This window comes from Mercenaria mercenaria, chromosome 7 (assembly GCF_021730395.1).
Source record: "Mercenaria mercenaria strain notata chromosome 7, MADL_Memer_1, whole genome shotgun sequence".
Classification (NCBI taxonomy): domain Eukaryota; kingdom Metazoa; phylum Mollusca; class Bivalvia; order Venerida; family Veneridae; genus Mercenaria; species Mercenaria mercenaria.
In genome coordinates this window covers 56,028,292-56,051,205 of record NC_069367.1, presented here as the reverse complement: position 1 = coordinate 56,051,205, position 22,914 = coordinate 56,028,292, and the positions used below count along the sequence as shown (strand labels likewise).

The following is a 22,914-nucleotide window of genomic DNA, read 5'->3' as shown; positions in this document are numbered from 1 at the left end:
TCATTTCCGGAAAATAACTTGAGAACCACTTGACCTAGAATGTTGAAACTTAATAGGATGATTGGACATGCGGTGTAGATGACCCCTATTTATTTTGGGGTCACTTGGTCAAAGGTCACAGGAGCCTGAACAGTGACTTGAGAACCACTAGGCCAAGAGTGTTGAAACTGAGCGGGATGACTGGACATGCCAAGTAGATGATCCCTGTTGCAGCCAACCATCAGTGTCTCTTTGACTTTTGCTCCTGACCCCTGTTGACTTTTTGCCTATACGACTTTGCATTGGGGGAGACATGCGCTTTTTTACAAAAGCATCTTCTAATTGTGGTTTATTTCAGTGAAGTTACCTCAAATATTGAAGATTATCAAAGGAAAGAGTGGCGAGGGTATAAGCTTCTTTGGTCAGCTGTTTGAGCTTATAGGTATCTCAGCTAATGCATCTTATGGCTTCCAACATGCATTCCCATTCAGGTAACAATATAATTTGTAATTAGATTTGGACTTTGAATTTTACTATATCTTCTTTTATAACAGGGTGGGCAATTACTCTTCCTCCACAAAGATCTTCAACGTATTTCAGTCACCTTAAGGTAGTTCTGCACGTTTGGATCGAAAACTTTTCTACAATGTAGAATTTGATTAAACTCTAATTTTTCAAAACTTCAGAATATACCTAGAAAATTCAGCAAATAAAAAAGAATGGGTTGTGTGCTTGATTTTTTGCTAGACTGATTTGAAAAATGTGGACCTCATGCAATATTTCATAATGGGAGTCTATGGGAAAATCATAACTTTCATAACATTTTATCGAATAGAATTTTTTCTACAATGTAGATTTTGATGAAACCTCTCACAGTTGTATATAATCACATGGCCTAAAATTTGGTGTAATAAAATGTATAGGTCCGTGTGCTTATTTTTGAGATATTTGACCATGATTAAAAGGAACCGGACATTTCACGTTAACTTTAAGACTTTATTTTGAATTTTTTAACATCCCATATGTTTTAATATCATATTTTGACTTTAGAAATATACAAACAGTGCCACTGTAATAAATTCACTCACAGGTTTCGATTAATTCATAAAGTGATTTTCATTTCTGTACGCCGAATCCTGGCTTTATTCTACGTTTTCCGGATAAATGACGTTACGCTATCACTTCCGGTTTTTCAAACGTGCAGAACTAACTTAAAATCCAACAAAACAAAGAAACATTTGCTATATGAAAGATATCATAGCCTTGCATGGTTTAAATTGCTCTCCGTCCGGCTGTCAAAATTCCAGAAGTTTCCATGGAATGTCTTTGAATTTCCATGGAAGTCCGGACTCCGGAGTATTCGGACAAACTTTCCGGAGCTTGATATGGAATACTGCGGAAAAATGTCCAGGGATTTCTGGAGAACTTTCCATGGACAATTTTCCAGAGTGATTCCACAGACGTCCGTGAACAATTTTCCGGAGTTATTCCGCAGTCGTCCAGGAAGTTCTGCTGACAGTATTATTCAATAGCAATAAATGTGATTTATAGACTTTTTTGCAGTACATGTATAGTGAGCAATAACACTTCAGTACAAGCAATATGATTTTATTGCATGTGATCACTTTTGCAGTTTCAAACACTATACGAACAATGAAAATGAATCTTTGCCAGTTTAAAGTGACTGATTAGAATATTTTTTAAGCATATACATAGTTTCGAACAAAGATTAGTTACACTTAAATAATGATGAAATCATTCAAAGAAAGTACCTAAAGGTATCTGTTTTCATATATGCAGATTATTTATAAAATCTTTGTGAAGCCTTTGGTTATACTTTAGCATTCATTGTTTTATGCTACAGAATGACTGATGTACAAATATACATACATGTGTTAATTAGCATAATTACAAACACATGTATATTTTCATTGGTCAGTTATGTAAACAAACTTACTTGAGCAATTTCTAGAATCCTCAATATTAACTTTGAACTGAATTACCTCACATAATAAAGTTTCACTAATTTTTACACAACTTGTTAACATCAGACTTCCAGTTACACATTTTGAAAATTCCTCTGTAAGATCAGTTCATCTAATTGGCTGAGCTTGATCACATGGTATTCCCAGTCTGATGCTAATTGTTTTCTGATGTGTTTAAAATCCCCTAGAAAATGACAGAGTTATTTTCCAGAGTTAAATGACCAGAATTTTTTCAAAGTGCTACATTTTCGCAGTGTCGGTGAATATTCCATGAACATTTTGATAGCTGTCCAGAGTAATTTCCAGAGATGTCCGTGGAAAACATTTGCAATCACTCTGGACATGTTATATAAGAGGTGACTTTTCTGGACTATTCCATGGAAAGTACCTACTTTCCATGGAAGTTTTGCATTTGTCCGCAATTTTTCCACAGTTACTCTGGAATATGTACAGCCGGGCTGAGTCAAGTTGATATAGACATAGAGGCAACTTGTACTGTGAATTGGCGAAAAAACAAAAAACTTTTACAGGGTAATTTTTAGCTTGACTATACGAAGTGTGGAGAGCTATCCTACTCGACCCGATGTCGGCATCCTTCAGCATCCACACCTTGGTTAAAGTTTTGATGCACTTTCTCTTTATCTTTGTTACTACTTGATGGATTTGCTTCAAACTTAAAATGGTTGTTCCTCATTATCACCCACATCATATGGCACAAGGGTCATAACTCTGGCACCAGTATTTCATGAATTATCTCCCCTTTTTACTTAGAATTTCAGGTCAAAGTTTTGATGCACTTTCACTTTGTCTCAGTTATTACTAAATGGATTTGATTCAAACTTAAAATATTTGTTCCACATCATCACCCACATCATATGACACAAGGTCAATAAAGCTGGCACAAATTTGTCATGAATTATGCGCCCTTTTTACTTAGAATTTTATGTTAATTTTGATGCATTTTCACTATATCTCTGTTATTTCACAAGGGATTTGATTCAAACTTAAAATAATTGTTCATCATCACCACCTACATCATTTGACACAAGGGCCATAACTATGACACTGTATTTTATGAGTTATCCCCCTTTTGAACTTGTAATTTCAGGTTAAACTTTTGATGCACTTTCACTTTATCTCTGTTATTATGCCCCCCTTCGAAGAAGGAGGGGTATATTGTTTTGCAGATGTCGGTCGGTCTGTCGGTCAGTCGGAATGTAGACCAATCCGTTTCCGGATGATAACTCAATAACGCTTGGGCCTAGGATCATGAAAGTTGATAGGGAGGTTGATCATCACCAGCAGATGACCCCTATTGATTTTGAGGTCAGTATGTTAAAGGTCAAGGTCACAGTGACCCTGAACAGTAAAACGGTTTCCGGATGATAACTCAAGAACGCTTAGGCCTAGGATCACGAAAGTTGATAGGGAGGTTGGTCATGACCAGTAGATGACCCCTATTGATTTTGAGGTCTGTATGTCAAAGGTCAAGGTCACAGTGACCCTGAATAGTAAAACGGTTTCCGGATGAAACACTTGGGCCTAGGATCATGAAAGTTGATAGGGAGGTCATGACCAGCAGATGACCCCTATTGATTTTGAGGTCAGTATGTAAAGATCAAGGTCACAGTGACCAGGAACAGTAAAATGGTTTCCAGGCAATAACTCTAGATTGCTTGGGCCTAGTGTCAGGAAAATTGATAGTAAGGTTGGCCATGACCAGCAGATGACCCCTATTGATTTTGAGGTCATTAGGTCAAAGGTCAAGGTCAGATTGGCCAGGAACAGTTAAAACGGTTTCTGATCTTCTTGTCCAAAACCCTAGGGCCTAGGGCTTTGATATTTGGTATGTAACAAAATCTAGTGGTCCTCTACCAAGATTGTTCAGATTATTTCCCTGGGGTCAAATATGGCCCCACCCCGGGGGTCGCATGGTTTATATAGACTTATATAGGAAAAAACTTTGAAAAACCTCTTGTCCAAAACCACAGGGCCTAGGGCTTTGATATTTTGTATATGACATCATCTAGTGGTCGTCTGCTAAGATTGTTCAAATTATTCCCCTAGGTTCAAATATGGCTCCGCCCAGGGGGTCACATGGTTTACATAGACTTATAAAGGAAAAAACATTGAAAATCTTCTTGTCCAAACCGCAAAGACTGTGGCTTTGATATTTTGTAATGTAGCATCATTTAGTGGTTCTCTACCAAATTTGTTCAAATTATCCCTCTAGGGTCAAATATGGCCCCACCCCAGGGGTCATATGGTTCATATAGACTTACATAGGGAAAAACTTAGAACCTACATGTCCATAACTTACATCATTCAAATTTGGACCACGTGTATAGTTTTGAGTGGCAAGATGAACCTTGACATGAGTTGACCTAGTGACCTACTTTCACATTTTTGAAGGTACAGGCTTCAAATTTGGACCACATGCATAGTTTTTTGTTTTAAAATAAAATTTGACCTTGATTTTCACCTAGTGACCTACTTTCACATTTCTCAAGCTACAGCCTCAAATTTGAACCACAAGCATGGTTTTGTGTACTGAAATGAACTTTGATCTCGAGATTGACCTAGTGACCTACTTTCACATTTCTGAAGGTACAGGCTTCAAATTTTGACCACTTGCATAGTTTTGTGTTCCGAAATAATCTGTAATCTCTTGTTAGGTTAATAGGTTAAAGGTCAAGGTCAGATTAAACCAGAATGGTAGAACTTTTGTTTACAGTGAGCATATAATTTCTGTTCCTTGTGCAATTACTCAATGCATCAAGGGGGGCATTTCGTGTTCGACGAGCTCTTGTTACCTAATGGATTTGATTCAAACTTAGAATAGTTGTACTACATTATCATCCACATCATACGATACAAGAGCCGTAATTCTTGCACCAGTATTTTATGAATTATGCCCCCTTTTTACTTAGAATTTCAGGTTAATTGTGATGCACTTTCACTATATCTTTGTCATTACTTAATAAATTTGATTAAAACTTAAATTAATTTTTCAAGATCATCATCCTCATCATATGACACAAGGTCGGTCACTCTGGCATAAATGTTTTATGAGTTATATCCCCTTTCTACTTAGAATTAGTTTAATTTTGATGCTTTTTATATCTCTGCTGTTACTGAATGGATTTAATCAAACTTAAAATGGTTGTTCCACATCATCACTCACATCATACCACACAAGTTTGATAATGCAGGCACCAGTACGTTCGGAGTTATTCCCTGTTTTTATGCCCCCCTTCGAAAAAGGAGGGGTATATTGTTTTGCAGATGTCTGTCGGTCGGTCTGTATGTAGACCAATCCATTTCCGGATGATAACTCAACAATGCTTGGGCCTAGGATCATGAATGTTGATAGGAAGGTTGGTCATTACCTGCAGATGACCCCTATTGATTTTGAGATCTGTATGTCAAAGGTCAAGGTCACAGTGACCCCGAACAGTTAAACGGTTTCCGGATGAAAACTCAAGAATGTTTGGGCCTAGGATCATGAAAGTTGATAGGGAGGTTGGTCATGACCAGTAGATGACCCCTATTGATTTTGAGGTCAGTATGTCAAAGGTCAAGGTCACAGTGACCCTGAACAGTTGAACGGTTTCCAGATGAAAACTCAAGAATGCTTGGGCCTAGGATCATGAAAGTTGATAGGGAGGTTGGTCATGACCAGCAGATGACCCCTATTGATTTTGAGGTCAGTAGGTCAAAGGTCAAGGTCACAGTGACCCTGAACAGTAAAACGGTTTCCCGGCGATAACTCAAGAACGCTTGGGCCTAGGATCAGGAAAATTGATAGGGAGATTGGTCATGAACAGCAGATGACCCCTATTGATTTTGAGGTCATTTGGTCAAAGTTCAAGGTCAGATTGGCCAGGAACAGTTAAACGGTTTCTGGACGATAACTTGAGACAGTTGGGCCAAGGGTCATGAAAGATGATAGAGAGGTTCATCATGACCAGCAGATGACCCCTATTGATTTTAAGGTCAGTAGGTCAAAGGTCAAGGTTACAGTGACCCGGAACATTTAAACCGTTTCCAGACAATAACTTGAAAACGCTTGGGCCTAGGATCATGAAACATGATAGGAGGGCTGGTCATGACCTGTAGATGACCCCTATAGATTTTGAGGTCTGTAGGCTAAAGGTCAAGGTCACATTGACCCGGAACAGTTTAACCCTTCCTGGACCATACCTTGAGAAGGCTTGGGCCTAGAATCACTAAACTTAATAGGGAGGTTGATCAAGACCAGCAGATGACCCCTGTTGATTTTGAGGTCAATAGGTCAAAGGTCAATGTCACATTGAACCAGAACAGTAGAATTTTTGTTTACAGTGAGCAAATAATTTCTGTTCCTTGTGCAATTACTGAATGCATCAAAGGGGGCATTTCGTGTTCGACGAGCTCCTGTTACTAATAGAATTTCCGGTTTAAGTTGCGATGCACTTTTGCTGTATCTCCAGTATTACTAAATACAGTAGAATTCCGCTATTAAGACCACCCATGGTTCTTTGTAAAACTGGTCTTATTAGCGGTCTGGTCTGATTAGTGGACAAGGCTATACGGGGAAGGTCTGGCAGATAAACACACATTGGAATACAATCAAGACGCAATAATGGCAAACACAGTGTTCAATTTATATGTAGCTTTATTTTCTTTATGGCTATGTTAGTATCAGATACGAAAGAAGACTGATAAAGATAAGTATTTCATTAGCCTTAAATACTTGATCACTGTGTTAATCAAAGAATTACGGATCAAACTGTGTATTAATTAAGGACGCACTTAATTAATAATGAATTTTGTTCAATTAAAGACAAGTACAACAATATCAAACCTTTTCAAACTTCATTCTCCGCTGAAATTCCAAACGTATTTACATTAATAATAACAAACAAACACCGTTTAGATCTAATTAAATCCGTTTTAATCCAGTCAATTCGATCAGCGGGCATTCGTCTAATTACAAACAAATTAATTATTTCAACAATTTCTTATGTTAAAATAGCGATATAAAACACCAAACATCTTTAAATAGCAATTTCAGACAATCAAACAGTTTGATACGTTGTTTTGATCACGTTTAAAAGACTTCTTAGCAATTAACGGATAAATACACAATGTACACGCTTAACGTGTTAACACGATGTCGCACGTGTTAATTCCCGCGGCGATTCGCGGTTACATACAGAAAATTTTGAGTGGTCGTAATTGCGGTGATTAATTAAGTGTGAAAAAATCAAACAGTTCTGAAATTGGTGGTCGCATTAGTGGATTAGCGGTCTGGTCGCATTTTCGGACAAACGACCATTGGTTTTAAGAAGGAAATATTCCGTTCTTTGCAAAATCGGTCGTATTAGCGGTGCGGTCGTAATTTCGGCGTGGTCGTAAGTAGGAATTTTACTGTAGATTTGATTAAAACTTAAATAGCTGTTCCGAATTATTAGCCACATGATATGACACATGGTGCTTTACTATTTCAGGAGTTTCCCATAAATTATGTTCCTTTTATAATGATTTTTTTTTTTTAGACTTAAGCTATTGTCCAATAATATCTTTATCCACATTTGAGTCATTAAACACTCCAGTGACAGCTCCAGCTTCCTCAGATGTACCCAATTTCACTATCCAGCATTGAAATAGTCGAGCGCGCTGTCTCCTGTGACAGCTCTTGTTATCCCCCGACGAAAGTCGGAGGGATATAGTTTTGGCGTTGTCCGTCCTTCCGTCCGTCTTTCCGTCCGTCCATCCGTCCGTCCGTCCGGAGCCATATCTAGGAAATGGTTGGGAATATTTATTTAAAACTTCATATACTTGTTCACCACTATGAGTTCTTGTGGCCCGTCAAGTTTCAGTCAGATTGCCCAAGTAACACCAGAGTTATGGCCCTTAGAAGTTTCTAGTGTTAACTATATAGGGTACTATAAATATGGCAATTTCTGCATCATAACTTTTGATATATTTGACCTTGAACTATGAAACTTTAACAGAATTTAGAGCACTATAATGTGGTTGTGCACACACAAATTCGTATGGATTTCTTTTGTAACTGCAGAGTTATTGCCCTTTAATTGTCTAAAAATCCACATATTTGTACATAACAAACTTGTCATTTGGCAGAATTTCATTAAATTTCTTTCATTCTTTTCTGTGAACATTTATTATAAACATGTGAAGTTGCGCACCCACACCTGGTCGCCCACTTGCCTTGGTAACCGGGGTGACCCCGGGGTCAAAATTGACCCCGCCCCAGGGGTCACTTGATTTTACATAGGAAAATCTTATAAAATCTTCTTCTCAAAAACCAGAAGCCCTAGAGCTTAGATATTTGACTTGTAGCATTGCCTAGTGGACCTCTACTAAAGTTGTTCAAATCATGACCCCGCCCCATGGGTCACTTGATTTTACATAGGAAAATCTTCAAAAATTTTCGTAAAATAAACCAGAAGGCCTAGAGCTTAGATATTTCACATGTAGCATTACCTAGTAGACCTCTACAAAATTTGTTCAAATCATGTCCCCCAGGGTCAAAATTGACCCTGCCCCAGGGGTCACTTGATTTTACATAGGAAAATCTTCAAAAATTTTCTAAAAATAAACCAGAAGGCCTAGAGCTTAGATATTTCACATGTAGCATTGCCTAGTGGACCTCTACAAAATTTGTTCAAATCATGACCCCCGGGGTCAAAATTGACCCCGCTTCAGGGGTCACTTGATTTACCATAGGAAAATCTTCAAAAATTTTCTTAAAATAAACCAGAAGGCCTAGATCTTAGGTATTTGACGTGTAGCATTGCCTAATAGACTTCTACAAAATTTGTTCAAATCATGACCCCCAGGGTGAAAATGACCCCGCCACATGGGGTTACTTCATTGTACATAGAAAAATCTTCAAAATTTTCTAAAAATAAACCAGAAGGCCTAGAGCTTAGATATTTCACATGTAGCATTGCCTAGTGGACCTCTACAAAATTTGTTCAAATCATGACCCCTGGGGTCAAAATTGACCCCGCTCCAGGGGTCACTTGATTTTACTTAGGAAAATCATTAAAAAATTTCTTAAAATAAACCAGAAGGCCTAGATCTTAGATATTTCACATGTAGCATTGCCTAGTGGACCTCTACAAAATTTGTTCAAATCACGACCCCTGGGTCAAAATTGACCCCGCTCCAGGGGTCACTTGATTTTACATAGGAAAATCTTCAAAAAATCTCTAAAAATAAACTAGAAGGCCTAGATCTTAGATATTTGACATGTAGCATTGCCTAGTAGACTTCTACAAACTTTGTTCAAATCATGACCCCTGGGGTCAAATTGACCCCGCCCCATGGGGTTACTTGATTGTACATAGAAAAATCTTCAAAATTTTCTAAAAATAAACCAGAAGGCCTAGAGCTTAGATATTTGACATGTAGCATTGCCTAGTGGACCTCTACAAAATTGGTTCAAATCTTGACCCCCCAGGGTCAAATTGACCCAGCCCCAGGGGTTACTTGATTGTACATAGGGAAATCTTCATAAATTTGTTAAAAATAAACCAGAAGGCCTAGATCTTAGATATTTGATATGTAACATTTCCTAGTAGACTTCTACAAACTTTGTTCAAATCGTGACCCCCGGGGTAAAATTGGCCCCGCCCCAGGGGTTACTTGATTGTACATCGGAAAATCTTCAAAATTTTCTAAAAATAAACCAGAAGGCCTAGAGCTTAGATATTTGACATGTAGCATTGCCTAGTGGACCTCTACAAAATTGGTTCAATCTTGACCCCCCAGGATCAAATTGACCCAGCCCCAGGGGTTACTTGATTGTACATAGGGAAATCTTCATAAATTTGCGAAAAATAAACCAGAAGGCCTAGATCTTAGATATTTGATATGTAACATTTCCTAGTAGACTTCTACAAACTTTGTTCAAATCATGACCCCCGGGGTAAAATTGGCCCCGCCTCAGGGGTTACTTGATTGTACATCGGAAAATCTTCAAAATTTTCTAAAAATAAACCAGAAGGCCTAGAGCTTAGATATTTGACATGTAGCATTGCCTAGTGGACCTCTACAAAATTGGTCCAAATCTTGACCCCGCAGGGTCAAATTGACCCAGCCCTAGGGATTACTTGATTGTACATAGGAAAATCTTCATAAATTTGCGAAAAATAAACCAGAAGGCCTAGATCTTAGATATTTGATATGTAACATTTCCTAGTAGACTTCTACAAACTTTGTTCAAATCGTGACCCCCGGGGTAAAATTGGCCCCACCCCAGGGGTTACTTGATTGTCCAAACAATTTCTAAAAATCATCAGTTTGACATTAGAAACATGTAGCTCATATTACTCTGGTGAGCGATCCAGGGTCATCATGACCCTCTTGTTTTTCATTTTTAATTTTCCATCAATATTTATAATCAACATGTGAAATTTTGTTTCCTCTCCCGTTCCCCCGCACCCCCACACCCTTAAAAAATAAATATATATACATATATATATTTCCATTCCTTTTTTTTTTTTTTTTTTTAAATGTTCAAACCTTCAACATGTTAAGTTGTGACTGCACAAGCCTTGCCCTTAGTCATGTTCAAGATATCTTACCAGTGTTCTCATAAGGACATCTGTTTTTTTAAGTTCAAATGTACATGTTAAACAACAACACCTGGTGCCAAACCACTCAAAGACAATATTCCGTTCCAATTAAACTTCAAGCTCATATTTCAATTAACTGCATTTAATTTTAAAAGCTAAGCTTATTACAGTAAGCATATCCCATTCAAAATAAATTCTTTAGTCAGGATCAAAGTATCATACATTTATTATGTACTCTTTAATTATGTCTCCCCCAGGAGACATATTCAGGCCTCCTAGTGAAACCTTTAAAACCTTTAAAAACCTTTAATTTCAAAGCAAACCTTTAAAACCTTTAAATCTTCTGAAAAAACCTTTAAAACGGCCAAATAGCCTGTAATTTTCACTCAAAACCTATATTTTTGTTCAGACTGCTTGCCGCGCCAGTTTAAAGCAAGTAATGGTTATACTATTGTATTTCTTCCCCCATTTTAAGTGTTGTTATTAGGATACTGCTTGTGTATCTTTCATCTTGAGTTTTTCAGAATGCTGTTGTGTTCACCAGACCACATACATGTAGATGTTTGCAGTAGTGTTCACCAGACCATGGGTGTTCCATGTATTCAGCATAAGGTACCATGGAGCTGAATGCTTGAAATGGTCTGGTGACATGATGTTTACACTATGGTAACAGTGGACAAGGTCTGGTGAAGATACAGCATTCAGAGCAAAGTTGATGTAGACACTACAAATTCAGGCTTTCAAGTGGCCCTAAAATTCCTAATTTTCTTAGGTCTCCCTAAAATTCCTTAAAAAAATGCTCAAAAAGGGCCAAATTCCTAAAAAAAAACATATTTTTTTCAATTGTCCCTAATTTTTTGTAATATCTGTCTGAACTTAAATTTGTTTTTGCACAAAGTCATGCATATAATGATCCAATTAATTTATTGAAGTCTATTTTCTTTAAGATTCATTTTCAGAGGTTGCTTCTATCAGTTTCCATGAGTTCCTAGGCTACATCTTCATGAAACATAGATTTACTTCATTGAGTGATCAGGCCTAGGTCCATGGCTGGGCCCAGGAGGCCTGTGCCCCCATTTGGCTCATCAAAGTTGCTCTCAACTATTTTGGCAAAGAATAAATATTTTCTCAAAATTAGGCCCAAAAACGCACCAGAGGCCACCATTCCATTTCTCTATTACAAAATTTTCCAGGGGGAGGACCCCCTGACCGCCCTTCCAATGAGGGGATTGCCTCTTCAGTACCTCAAAATTTATATAAGTTCCCCAGAGGCCACCATTGATATCTACATTTCAAAACATTTCCAGAGGAAGAGTCCCCTGACCCTCATAAAACTACAGGGATACCCTCTACCACACATCAGAATTTAGACCAAAACATGCGCTGCAATCAAGCATTTTATACCTGTATTTTAAATTTTTTCAGAGGGGTGGCAGCATCCTTACCTCCCTAAAATTAGGGGGCTACACCCTCCTATGCCTCAAAATTTAGAACAAAAAATACACAAGCACCCACAATTTCATACCTGTATTTTAAAATTTTCCAGGGGAGAGCCCCTAACCCCCTACCCCCAGTTGAGAGAAGTACCCCTCCAGTACCTCAATATTTAAACAAATAAAGGCACCAGTGTCCACCATTTCATACCTGTATATCAAAAACTTATGTTGGAGACACATTTGTTCTAGAATGGTGCCCCTGCAAAAAGCAACAATATAGAAAAGGATGGGCTTGACATGTTGACCTGTGGGCATTTAGTCCTAATTTAGCCCTTATTGTTTGCAAAAACAGCCCTAATTTTAGCCCAAATGTTTTGCCAAATAGTGCTTGAAAGCCTGTACAATGTATAAAACAGGAACCATATACAAAATAGGTGATATAAATGTGCAGTGAAAGTAGGTATACCCATTAAGTTAGGTATGTATATCATTCAAACAGTATGAGATAATATCAAAAATGCCTATTTCTGATATCTGGTTTTAGAGTGTGGGTTTCCATATATAAATTAACTTTTTTTAGTAAATACCTATATATATTATGTGTTTTCAACGAGAATTCCGACAAAAATAGCCTTTATTTACTCTTTATCGCATAGTGCGGCAATTTTCCTTTGATCTTTGCAGCATGTTATACATAGTAACACACATTATTACTACAAAACTGTGCTGATATCTTACAAAACTGTTCCGATATATATCGGAACACTTTTTCTCTATGAGTTTCATAAGAAAAAAAGTGTTCCGATATATATCAGCACAGTAAAACTGTTCTGATATATATCGGAACACTTTTTCTCTATTGAGGTCCTATCAAGGGAGTATAATTTTTTCCTTTCAAATAAAAGATGATTTTAGCTCCAATTTACAGTTCACAGAGAAAGAATATATATATAGCAACACTTTTTTTCTTACAATGGCAAGGTCCTATGGAGGGAGTATTATTTTTTCCTGCCAATGAAAACATGATTTTATTTTAAATTTATTGTTCACGGAGATAGAGTGATCACAAATACCTGCATCTATAAAGTAAAAGAATAAATAAACTAGAATATTTCGAAGATTCGATATTTATCATTATCTCTAAATGAACATCAGAAATACATGATTGTCATGAAATATGAAATTCAAAGTTTTCTTAAATGTTTCTTAAAACTGAAAAGCGCTAAAAAAGTATCCGCTATGTGCTATTTTGCTAAAATGTATCTGCTATGGCACTATAATGTATGTGCTACAGGTAGGTCAATTATATAATCATTATGAACAACAATTCCAACACACTGTTACAACAGTTCTCGTACGATATTAAAACTGAAAAGTGCATCCAGAGAATGAGTGATTTCCAGAAAATAAACCCTTAAAACTTGGATCACTGCGTAAATATTACTTGGGCGCTGAAGCAAATTAGACTCCGAGATAAGCGTTTGGCCAATGAAATGCAAAGAGTAAATACAAATGTAGAAATCTGTTGGATACTTTTACCTGGGGAACACATTTTCTAAAACAGAATGTTTCTGGGTTTCAGTCAGTGAGGTGCAGAAAGGGAATCAAAAGTGTAAAAATAATTATAAAAATTAATTTAAATGATAGATCTATAAACGAAAATAATAAATAAATTGAAATGATAGAACTATGCGATAAAACAGTTATAATATGTGATGCTCGTGTGTTACGAGGATATATCAGAGCTAGGGGTACATCTCGGTATATTTCTCTTCACATATCTGTCTCGGCCTAACGGCCTCGACGATATGTGCAGAGAAAAATACCCTCGATGTACCCCTAGCTCTGATATATCCTGGTAACACACTCTCACACATACTATAACTATTACTTATTTTTTAATATTTTACACTAAAAGGCCTTTATTTCAATAGATTGGAGCCTTTATAAAAACCTTTATTTTTGTTCAGGCCTGCTAGGAGGCCTGCATATTGTTTTTGCCCTGTCCGTCCGTCCGTCCGTCCGTATGTCACGCTTCATTTCCGAGCAATAACTGGAGAACCATTTGACCTAGAACCTTCAAACTTTATAGGGTTGTAGGGCTGCTGGAGTAGACGACCCCTATTGTTTTTGGGGTCACTCTGTCAAAGGTCAAGGTCACAGGGGCCTGAACATTGAAAACCAGTTCCGATCAATAACTAGAGAACCACTTGACCCAGAATGTTGAAACTTCATAGGATGATTGGTCATGAAGAGTAGATGACCCCTATTGTTTTTGGGGTCACTCCGTCAAAGGTCAAGGTCACAGGGGCCTGAACATTGAAAACCAGTTCCGTTCAATAACTAGAGAACCACTTGACCCAGAATGTTGAAACTTCATAGGATGATTGATCATGAAGAGTAGATGACCCCTATTGATTTTGGGGTCACTCCGTCAAAGGTCAAGGTCACAGGGGCCTGAACATTGAAAACCATTTCCGATCAATAACTAGAGAGCCACTTGACCCAGAATGTTGAAACTTCATAGGATGATTGGTCATGAAGAGTAGATGACCCCTATTGATTTTGGGTTCACTCCATCAAAGTTCAAGGTCACAGGGGCCTGAACATTGAAAACCATTTCCGATCAATAACTCGAGAACCACTTGACCCAGAATGTTGAAACTTCATAGGATGATTGATCATGAAGAGTAGATGACCCCTAATGATTTTGGGGTCACTCCGTCAAAGGTCAAGGTCACAGGGGCCTGAACATGGAAAATCATTTCCGATCAATAACTGGAGAACCGCTTCACCCAGAATGTTGAAACTTCATAGGATGATTGTACATGCAAAGTAGATGACCCCTATCGATTTTGGGGTCACTCCATTAAAGGTCAAGGTCACGGGGGCCTGAACATTGAAAACCATTTCCGGTCAGTAACTTGAGAACCACTTGACCCAGAATGTTGAAACTTAATAGGATGATTGGTCATGCAGAGTAGGTGACCCCTAACGATTTTGGGGTCACTCTGTGAAAGGTCAAGGCCACAGGGGCCTGAACATGGAAAACCATTTCCGGTCAGTAACTTGAGAACCACTTTACCCAGAATGATGAAACTTCATAGGATGATTGGTCATGCAGAGTAGATGACCCCTAACGATTTTGGGGTCACTCTTAAAGGTCAAGGCCACAGGGGCCTGAACATGGAAAACCATTTCCAATCAGTAACTTGAGAACCTCTCGACCCAGAATGTTGAAACTTCATAGGATGATTGTTCATACAGAGTAAATGACCCCTATTGTTTTTGGGGTCACTCCGTTAAAGGTCAAGGTCACAGGGACCTGAACATTGATAACCAGTTCCGATCAATAACTTAAAAACCACTTGACCCAGAATGTTGAAACTTCATAGGATGATTGAACATGCAGAGTAGATGACCCCTATTGATTTTGGAGTCAGTCAATTAAAGGTCAAGGTCACAGTGGCCTGTTCATGTAAAATCATTTTTTGGAAATAACTTGAGAACCACTTGACCTACAATGTTGAAACTTAATAGGATGATTGGACATGCAGAGTAGATGACCCCTATTTATTTTGAGGTCACTTGATCAAAGGTCAAGGTCACAGGAGCCTGAACAGTGACTTGAGAACCACTAGGCCAAGAGTGTTGAAATTTAGCGGGATGACTGGACATGCCAAGTAGATGATCCCTATTGCAGCCAACCATCAGTGTCTCTTTGACTTTCGCTCCTGACCCCTATTGACTTCTTGCCTATAGGACTTTGCATTTGGGGAGACATGCGCTTTTTTACAAAAGCATTTTCTAGTTAAACATTTGTTTTCTGTTAAATTGATTTTGACTAATGAAATTATTTGCTTCTTATTAACATCCTTAACTTTTTGCCGGATATATTTTTTTGCCATACCTCACCACAAACCCTTTCGGCGGGGGATACCAATTCATCGAATTTGCTTGTTTTGCCTGGCTTCAGTATTGACATGTATATCAGGTTATTTGACTTTCCTAATGGCCTTGGTCAGTTTATATGCATGGAAACTGTATCAGACATTTATATTTTCAGTTCCTATGGTGAAGGTATATTTCTTGGTCTACAGACCAGTGCTGTCTTGTTTCTTGTCCTGTTTTATGCTGGCAACATACTGGGATCATTCCTATTTATAGCTGTATATGGAGGCATCATGGCTTACCTGTTGTCACCAATGGTTCCTATGAAGCTCCTAGCTGCCATACAGACAGTTAATATTGCTGTTGTTATGGCAGGCAAGGTATGTGTTTATGTATACTCTATTTTTAGCTCACCTGTCACATTGTAACAAGGTGAGCTTTTGTGATCACCCTTCATCCGTCGTCCGTTGTCAGTCCGTGCATGCGTCCATCCGAGCTCACATTTGCATACTTAGATGGCTATATGAACAATAGGTAACTGTACTTTTTCTTTGATGTCATTCATTCCGTAAGGCTTTTATGTGGCTATTTTTCTCTTACGTCTCTAAAAGAACAATAGAGAGAACAAAAGAGTAGCCACATAAGTATCCATATGTAGGAACGTCCGTCCGTCAACAATTTCTTGTCTGCACGATAGTGGTTTCATTTATGATTTTATTTTAACCAAACTTACACACAACTTGTATCACCATAAGATCTCGGTTCCTTTCTTGAACTGGTCAGATCCCATTTTGGGTTCCAGAGTTATGGCCCCTGAAAGGGCCAAAATTAGCTATTTTGACCTTGTCTGCACAATAGCAACTTTATTTATGATTTGATTTTTATCAAACTTGCACACAACTTGTATCACCATGAGATCTCGGTTCCTTTCCTAAACTGGCCAGATTCCATTGTGGGTTCCAGAGTTATGGCCCCTGAAGGGGTCAAAATTAGCTATTTTGACCTTGTCTGCACAATAGCAGCTTCATTTATGATTTGATTTTAACCAAACTTGCACAAAACTTGTGTCACCATAAGATCTTGGTTCCTTTCTTGAACCGGCCAGATCCCATAATGGGTTCCAGAGTTATGGCCCCTGATAGGGCCGGAATTAGCTATTTTGACCTTGTCTGCACAATAAAGCAATGGTACTCAGGTGAGCGATATAGGGCCATCATGGCCCTCTTGTTTACATCTTTTTAGCTGCACTATTCGGAGAATAGGGATGCTATTCTGCTCACCCCAGCGTCTGTGTCGGCATTGGCGTGCCCTTTCTTGGTTAAAGTTTTTAAGCAACCTTTGTTTTTAATCCCCCGCCACAAGTGGTGGGGGGTTATAGGAATGGTCTCCGTCCGTCCTTCCGTCTTTCCGTAACACTTTCATGTCCGCTCCATATTTCCTAAACCCATTGAAGGATTTTCATAAAACTTGGGTCAAATGATGACCTCATCAAGACGATGTGCAGAACCCATGAGTCAGCCATGCTGGCTCAAGGTCAAGATCACAACTTAGGGTCAAAGGTTTGAGCCTTCCATTTTGTGTCCGCTCTATATCTCCTAAACCCCTTAAAGGATTTTCATAAAACTTGGGTCATATGATCACCTCATCAAGACGATATGCAGAACCCGTGAGTCAGCCTTGTCGGCTCAAGGTCAAGGTCACAACTCAAGGTCAAAGGTTTGAGCCTTCCATTTTGTGTCTGCTCTATATCTCCTAAACCCCTTAAAGGATTTTCATAAAACTTTTGTCAAATGATCACCTCATCAAGACGATATGCAGAACCCATGAGTCAGCCATGCTGGCTCAAGGTCAAGGTCACAACTTAGGGTCAAAGGTTTGAGCCTTCTATTTTGTGTCCGCTCTATATCTCCTAAACCCCGTAAAGGATTTTCATCAAACTTGGTTCAAATGATCACCTCTGCAAGGCGATGTGCAGAACTTATGAGTCAGCCATGCCGACTCAAGGTCAAGGTCACAACTCAAGGTCAGAGGTTTTAGCCTTTCAATTCGTGTCTGCTCTCTATCTCCTAAACCCCTTGAAGGAATTTTATAAAACTTGAGTCAAATGATCACCTCATCAAAACGATATGCAGAACTTATGAGTCAGCCATGCCGGCTCAAGGTCAAGGTAACAACTTAGGGTCAAAGGTTTGAGCCTTCCATTTTGTGTTCACTCTGTATCTCCTAAACCCCTTGAAGGATTTTCATCGAACTTGGGTCAAATGATCACCTCATCAAGAACTCATGAGTCAGTCATGTCAGCTCAAGGTCAAGGTCACAACTCAAGGACAAAGGTTAGAGCTCTGTATCTCCTTAACCCCTTGAAGGATTTTCATGAAACTTCATTAGTCAGCCATGTCAGTTCAAGGTCAAGGTCATGGCTAAAGGTCAAGGGTTTACCCTTTCACTATCCATAGCAGTGGCGGGGGATTTAGCTGTCTTTCAGACTGCCTTGTTCTGTCATATCTTTGTTACTATTGCTTATATGTTAGTAACTTACTGTAACTTCACATAAACATTGTCCAGCATACAAACAAAGTATGTGCAGGGGTTGGGCCAATTATACCCAAGATCAAGGTCACCAAGTTGTTATACTTGGAATTATTTTCATATATTTTTTCAAAACCTTCGTTTATAGACATATCTTTGGTACTTTAAAAGATAATGACTTGAAATTAGAAATATTTCTTCATAATCATCATTTACTTGTGTGGTTACAATCTCCATAACTCTAATTGTATTTTTGTCAAAATTATGCCCCTTTCATACTAAAAGTTTTTTGGCAGTCTACGCTTTCCGGATATAACTTTAGTACAATATAAGATAATGACTTGAAACTTAAAATGTATCTTTATCATCATCATCTGAATGTGTGGTAACAATCCCCATAACTCTGATTTGTATTTTTGACCAAATTATGCCCTTTTCATACTTAAAATTTTTGACAAACTTCGTTAGCTGGACATAACTTTGATACTATATAAGATAATGACTTGAAACTCAAAATATATCTTTACCATCATCGTCGTGGTGTATCTTCCTTTTAAAGTAGAGGTCTCTTATTGAGACATAAATTCATTTGACTGTCAAATAGTGGAGCGTGCTGTCTTACGGACAGCTCTTGTTGGGTATATAGGAACTGTATACATGTATGCAATATAACTAGCACACATGACACAGACTTTTTGCTTAAATAAAGAAAACTTGTACTTTTTAAATAGTTTTTTTAACTCAGTACAATGAATTATCTACACAATATCTGCAAATGTTCAAAAGTAGAAAGATATCTTAACAATTCAAAATTTCAAAAATGTTAATGCTGATGGTATATTACCCAGTACATGTGTTTATGTGTGTCATTTTTAACAAGGTTACTTTGTACGTATTTTATAATATTTTCCAGCTTCTACAAGCATTGGCCAATTACAGAAACAGCAGTACAGGTCAGCTGTCTGTTATCACTGTAGGTCTTATATTCGGGGGTTCCATTGCTCGAATTTTCACCTCCTTACAAGAAACTGGGGACCAGCTGGTTGTGATCACGTACATTTGTGCAGCATCTTGCAATGCGGTGTTAGTCGGCCAGATGATATACTACTGGAACAAGAAGAAACAGGATTAATGATAAACATTGTTAGTAGAATCATTTAAATTTATGTTCATGATATGAAATAGAGGCCAACAAATTCTTAGTAACTTTATATTTATTAACATCATGTGACTATACACAGATAGAGTGAGGATTATTAAAGGTAGGGAAGGGACATGATTGGATGTCTTCCTTCTTTCCAACATTTTCTAAGTAAGAACACTTTCATTAGTTGCATTGTTACTGTCTATTACTCAGATATTAATTAATGTGAAATTTATAACAAATGCAAAGTTAACATCAAACAGATGATTTTAGTATTTGAGAAAGCTACTGGCATGCAATATTTTGTTACAATTTTATAAGTAAATTCTGTAAAAAGATCCTTTGGAAGCAAAGAATACAACCAAGAAGAATAACAGCAGACTCGGTTTGATTGAGTCTGTTCATGAAACCTATTGTCATAAATTGAGTATTAATTAGGTTGCTACCATTTACCAGTAGATTCCTTTATGTAGTAAGCTTACAGGTGGAAATTATACTGAAAAGTTACTGAAAGATTACATTTTCAAAAATGTTTTTAAAATTTTGATTTTATTCTATATATCTGTTTGCTGTAGTCACATATTAAATATTATTCTGTGGTACTCTTCAGTGCAGAAATGCTATTCAATATAATGCCTGAAGTCTTTGTGATTTCTCAAAAGAGATGAAAAATTGTTAATTATGCTACAACAAAGTATGGATTGATAATATGCATTAATTGAAATTTAATGTGGATTCCAACATATAGTCAAGAATTATTAATATGGGAGTAATTCTATTTCAAATCTTCTCTTTTCTAACACGAAATATTCATATTCACTATATGTTTTATATACACATTTATTTTTGTATAAACAATATTGGTGCAATATCATGACAGGCACTTTCCATGAGACTGCATGCATAACTTGACGTCATTCAAAAAAATCAAAATCAAAATGTTTTCTTTTGAAAAAAAAATCAGACACCAGAACTTCAAAATGAACACTGAATTATAGCATCGACAGTTTTGATCTCTAATTGCATTATGAATATTTTAGATAGAAACAAGAACTGTATTGAAAGGCGAATTACAGTTGGGCATGTCGTTTTAAGTCTTTTAAGATGTTGAAAAGATCGATAGCTTGTTATTTATTTTGATTTTCTGATACAGAAGGAAAACAACTTAAGTTTGCAGCAGGCAGCTGTAAAGATGTAAACATAAGGATTGACTGTTACTTTTGTGTGCTTGGACAGGTATAAACCACATTGTAACTTCTTTTAAGTCATACCAGAGTTGTTAGCCTAATTGATTTGCAAGAAGTCCCATTGCGATTTATATACATTTAAATGAATAAAAGATAAGTAAATTGTTGAAGAGATGTGCGGTTGATCAGATACATTAAAATCTTAGCATTGCTATTACTACTTAACATTAGTCAAACTTCTTTCGCTCGAACTTGGATACTTCAAACATCACCCTTTGTTCGAATCATTGTCATTTCCCACTGAAATCCCTGTGTTTTATATTGTTTCTGCGGCTCAAACTACTGATAACTCAAAAAAGGACAGTCCCATACAGTTCGAGCGAACAAAGTTAGCTTGTACTTGTTTGAAGATGATCTCTTATGTACATGCTGAGCTATTTGTACAGTGCATCTATTGACAGACAAAAGTCTGTGACTTGAATATTTTTACTGTAGATCTGTAGATTGCACTAAATACCTATAGTTTAGGTCCAGAGGCATAATTTGTATTTATTCAAACAGCGACACATTTAGCTTAGTAATTATATATTCACCTTGAAAAATACTGTGTGTGTTATTGTAAAACATTATTGTACTATGGGCACAATGTGTTTAAAATGTCCTCAGATTTTCTAGTCCCTTAGATATAATGGGTCTTTACTTAACTAGTAGCATAGAATTCTAAATACTGTTTTGTCCACTTATAAGTAATTTTTAGTCACATTTTTATTTTTAACAATGCAAACAAAAGGCAGTACATTAGAAGAATCACAGATTTGTTGCTCAGTATTTTATTGTTATGTTGATTGAAATTGAATTATATTTATTCAATACAATTTGTTGCTGATGTTGTTTATTAAACCTCTATTAACCTACATTATCTGAAATTTATTCTAATATAAAAAATCCATGCACATTTCCAACAAAACACTGCAATGTTGATGTCAACGTTGACATGAGTTTGATCTACTATTTTATGTAAATGATATTTTAGAATCACAAAGATACATGAGAACAGTGTGTACCCCAGTCAGCCGTTTATTTGTTATTATTAGTTGATCCTATAGTGGATTTCATTTAGTGTATAAAAACATAAGGTACATAGTTCTTTAAATATGATTTATTCAATCCAAAGCCCGAAATTATCCTGAATTGATTAATACATAAAATCTCTCTCTCTCTCTCTAGATGCACATTTAAAATGAATAATCTTTTTAGCTCGACTATTCATAGAATAGTAGAGCTATTGGACTCGACCATGCGTCAGCGTCCGCGTCGGCATCCGCATCCGCATCCCGATTTGGTTAAGGTTTTGTATGTAAGCTGGTATCTCAGTAACCACTTGTGGGAATGGATTGAAACTTCACACACTTATTCACTGTGATAAACTGACTTACATTGCACAGGTTCCATAACTCTATTTTGCTTTTTTACAAAATTATGCCCCTTTTTCGACTTAGAAATTTTTTGTTAAGGTTTTGTATGTAAGCTGGTATCTCAGTAACCACTTGTGGGAATGGATTGAAACTTCACACACTTATTCACTGTGATAAACTGACCTATATTGCACATGTTCCATAACTCTATTTTGCTTTTTTACAAAATTATGCCCCTTTTTCGACTTAGAAATTTTTGGTTAAGGTTTTGTATGTAAGTTGGTATCTCAGTACTTACTAATGGGAATGGTTTGAAACTTCACATACTTGTTCACTGTCATGATCTGACATGCACTAAGCAAGTCCCATAACTCTACTCTTTTTTTTTCAAAATTATGCCCCTTTTTCGACTTAGAAATTTTTGGTTAAGGTTTTGTATGTAAGCTGGTATCTCAGTATCCACTAATTGGAATGGATTGAAACTTCACACACTTGTTCACTGTCATGATCTAACATGCACTGTGAAGGTCCCATAACTCTACTTTGCATTTTTACAAAATTATGCCCCTTTTTCGACTTAGCAGTTTTTGGTTAAGTTTTTGTATGTAAGCTGGTATCTCAGTATCCACAAATTGGAAAGGATTGAAACTTCACACACTTGTTCACTGTCATGATATGACATGCAGTACAGAGGTTCAATACCTCTACTTTGCATTTTACAAAATTATGCCCCTTTTTCAACTTTTGTATTCATTCA

The 22,914-nt window shown here is 37.2% G+C and overlaps 1 protein-coding gene across 1 annotated transcript; it reads left to right on the top strand.

The window, feature by feature from the left end:
* Nucleotides 1-321: 321 nt before the first annotated feature.
* Nucleotides 322-21,617, top strand: LOC123554120 (mannose-P-dolichol utilization defect 1 protein homolog; the record flags this gene model as incomplete). Its single annotated transcript, XM_053548458.1, has 3 exons — nt 322-470; nt 16,058-16,262; nt 19,325-21,617. Coding segments are annotated over 3 exons (573 nt in total), but the record flags the coding sequence as incomplete, so codon positions are not given.
* Nucleotides 21,618-22,914: the final 1,297 nt, after the last annotated feature.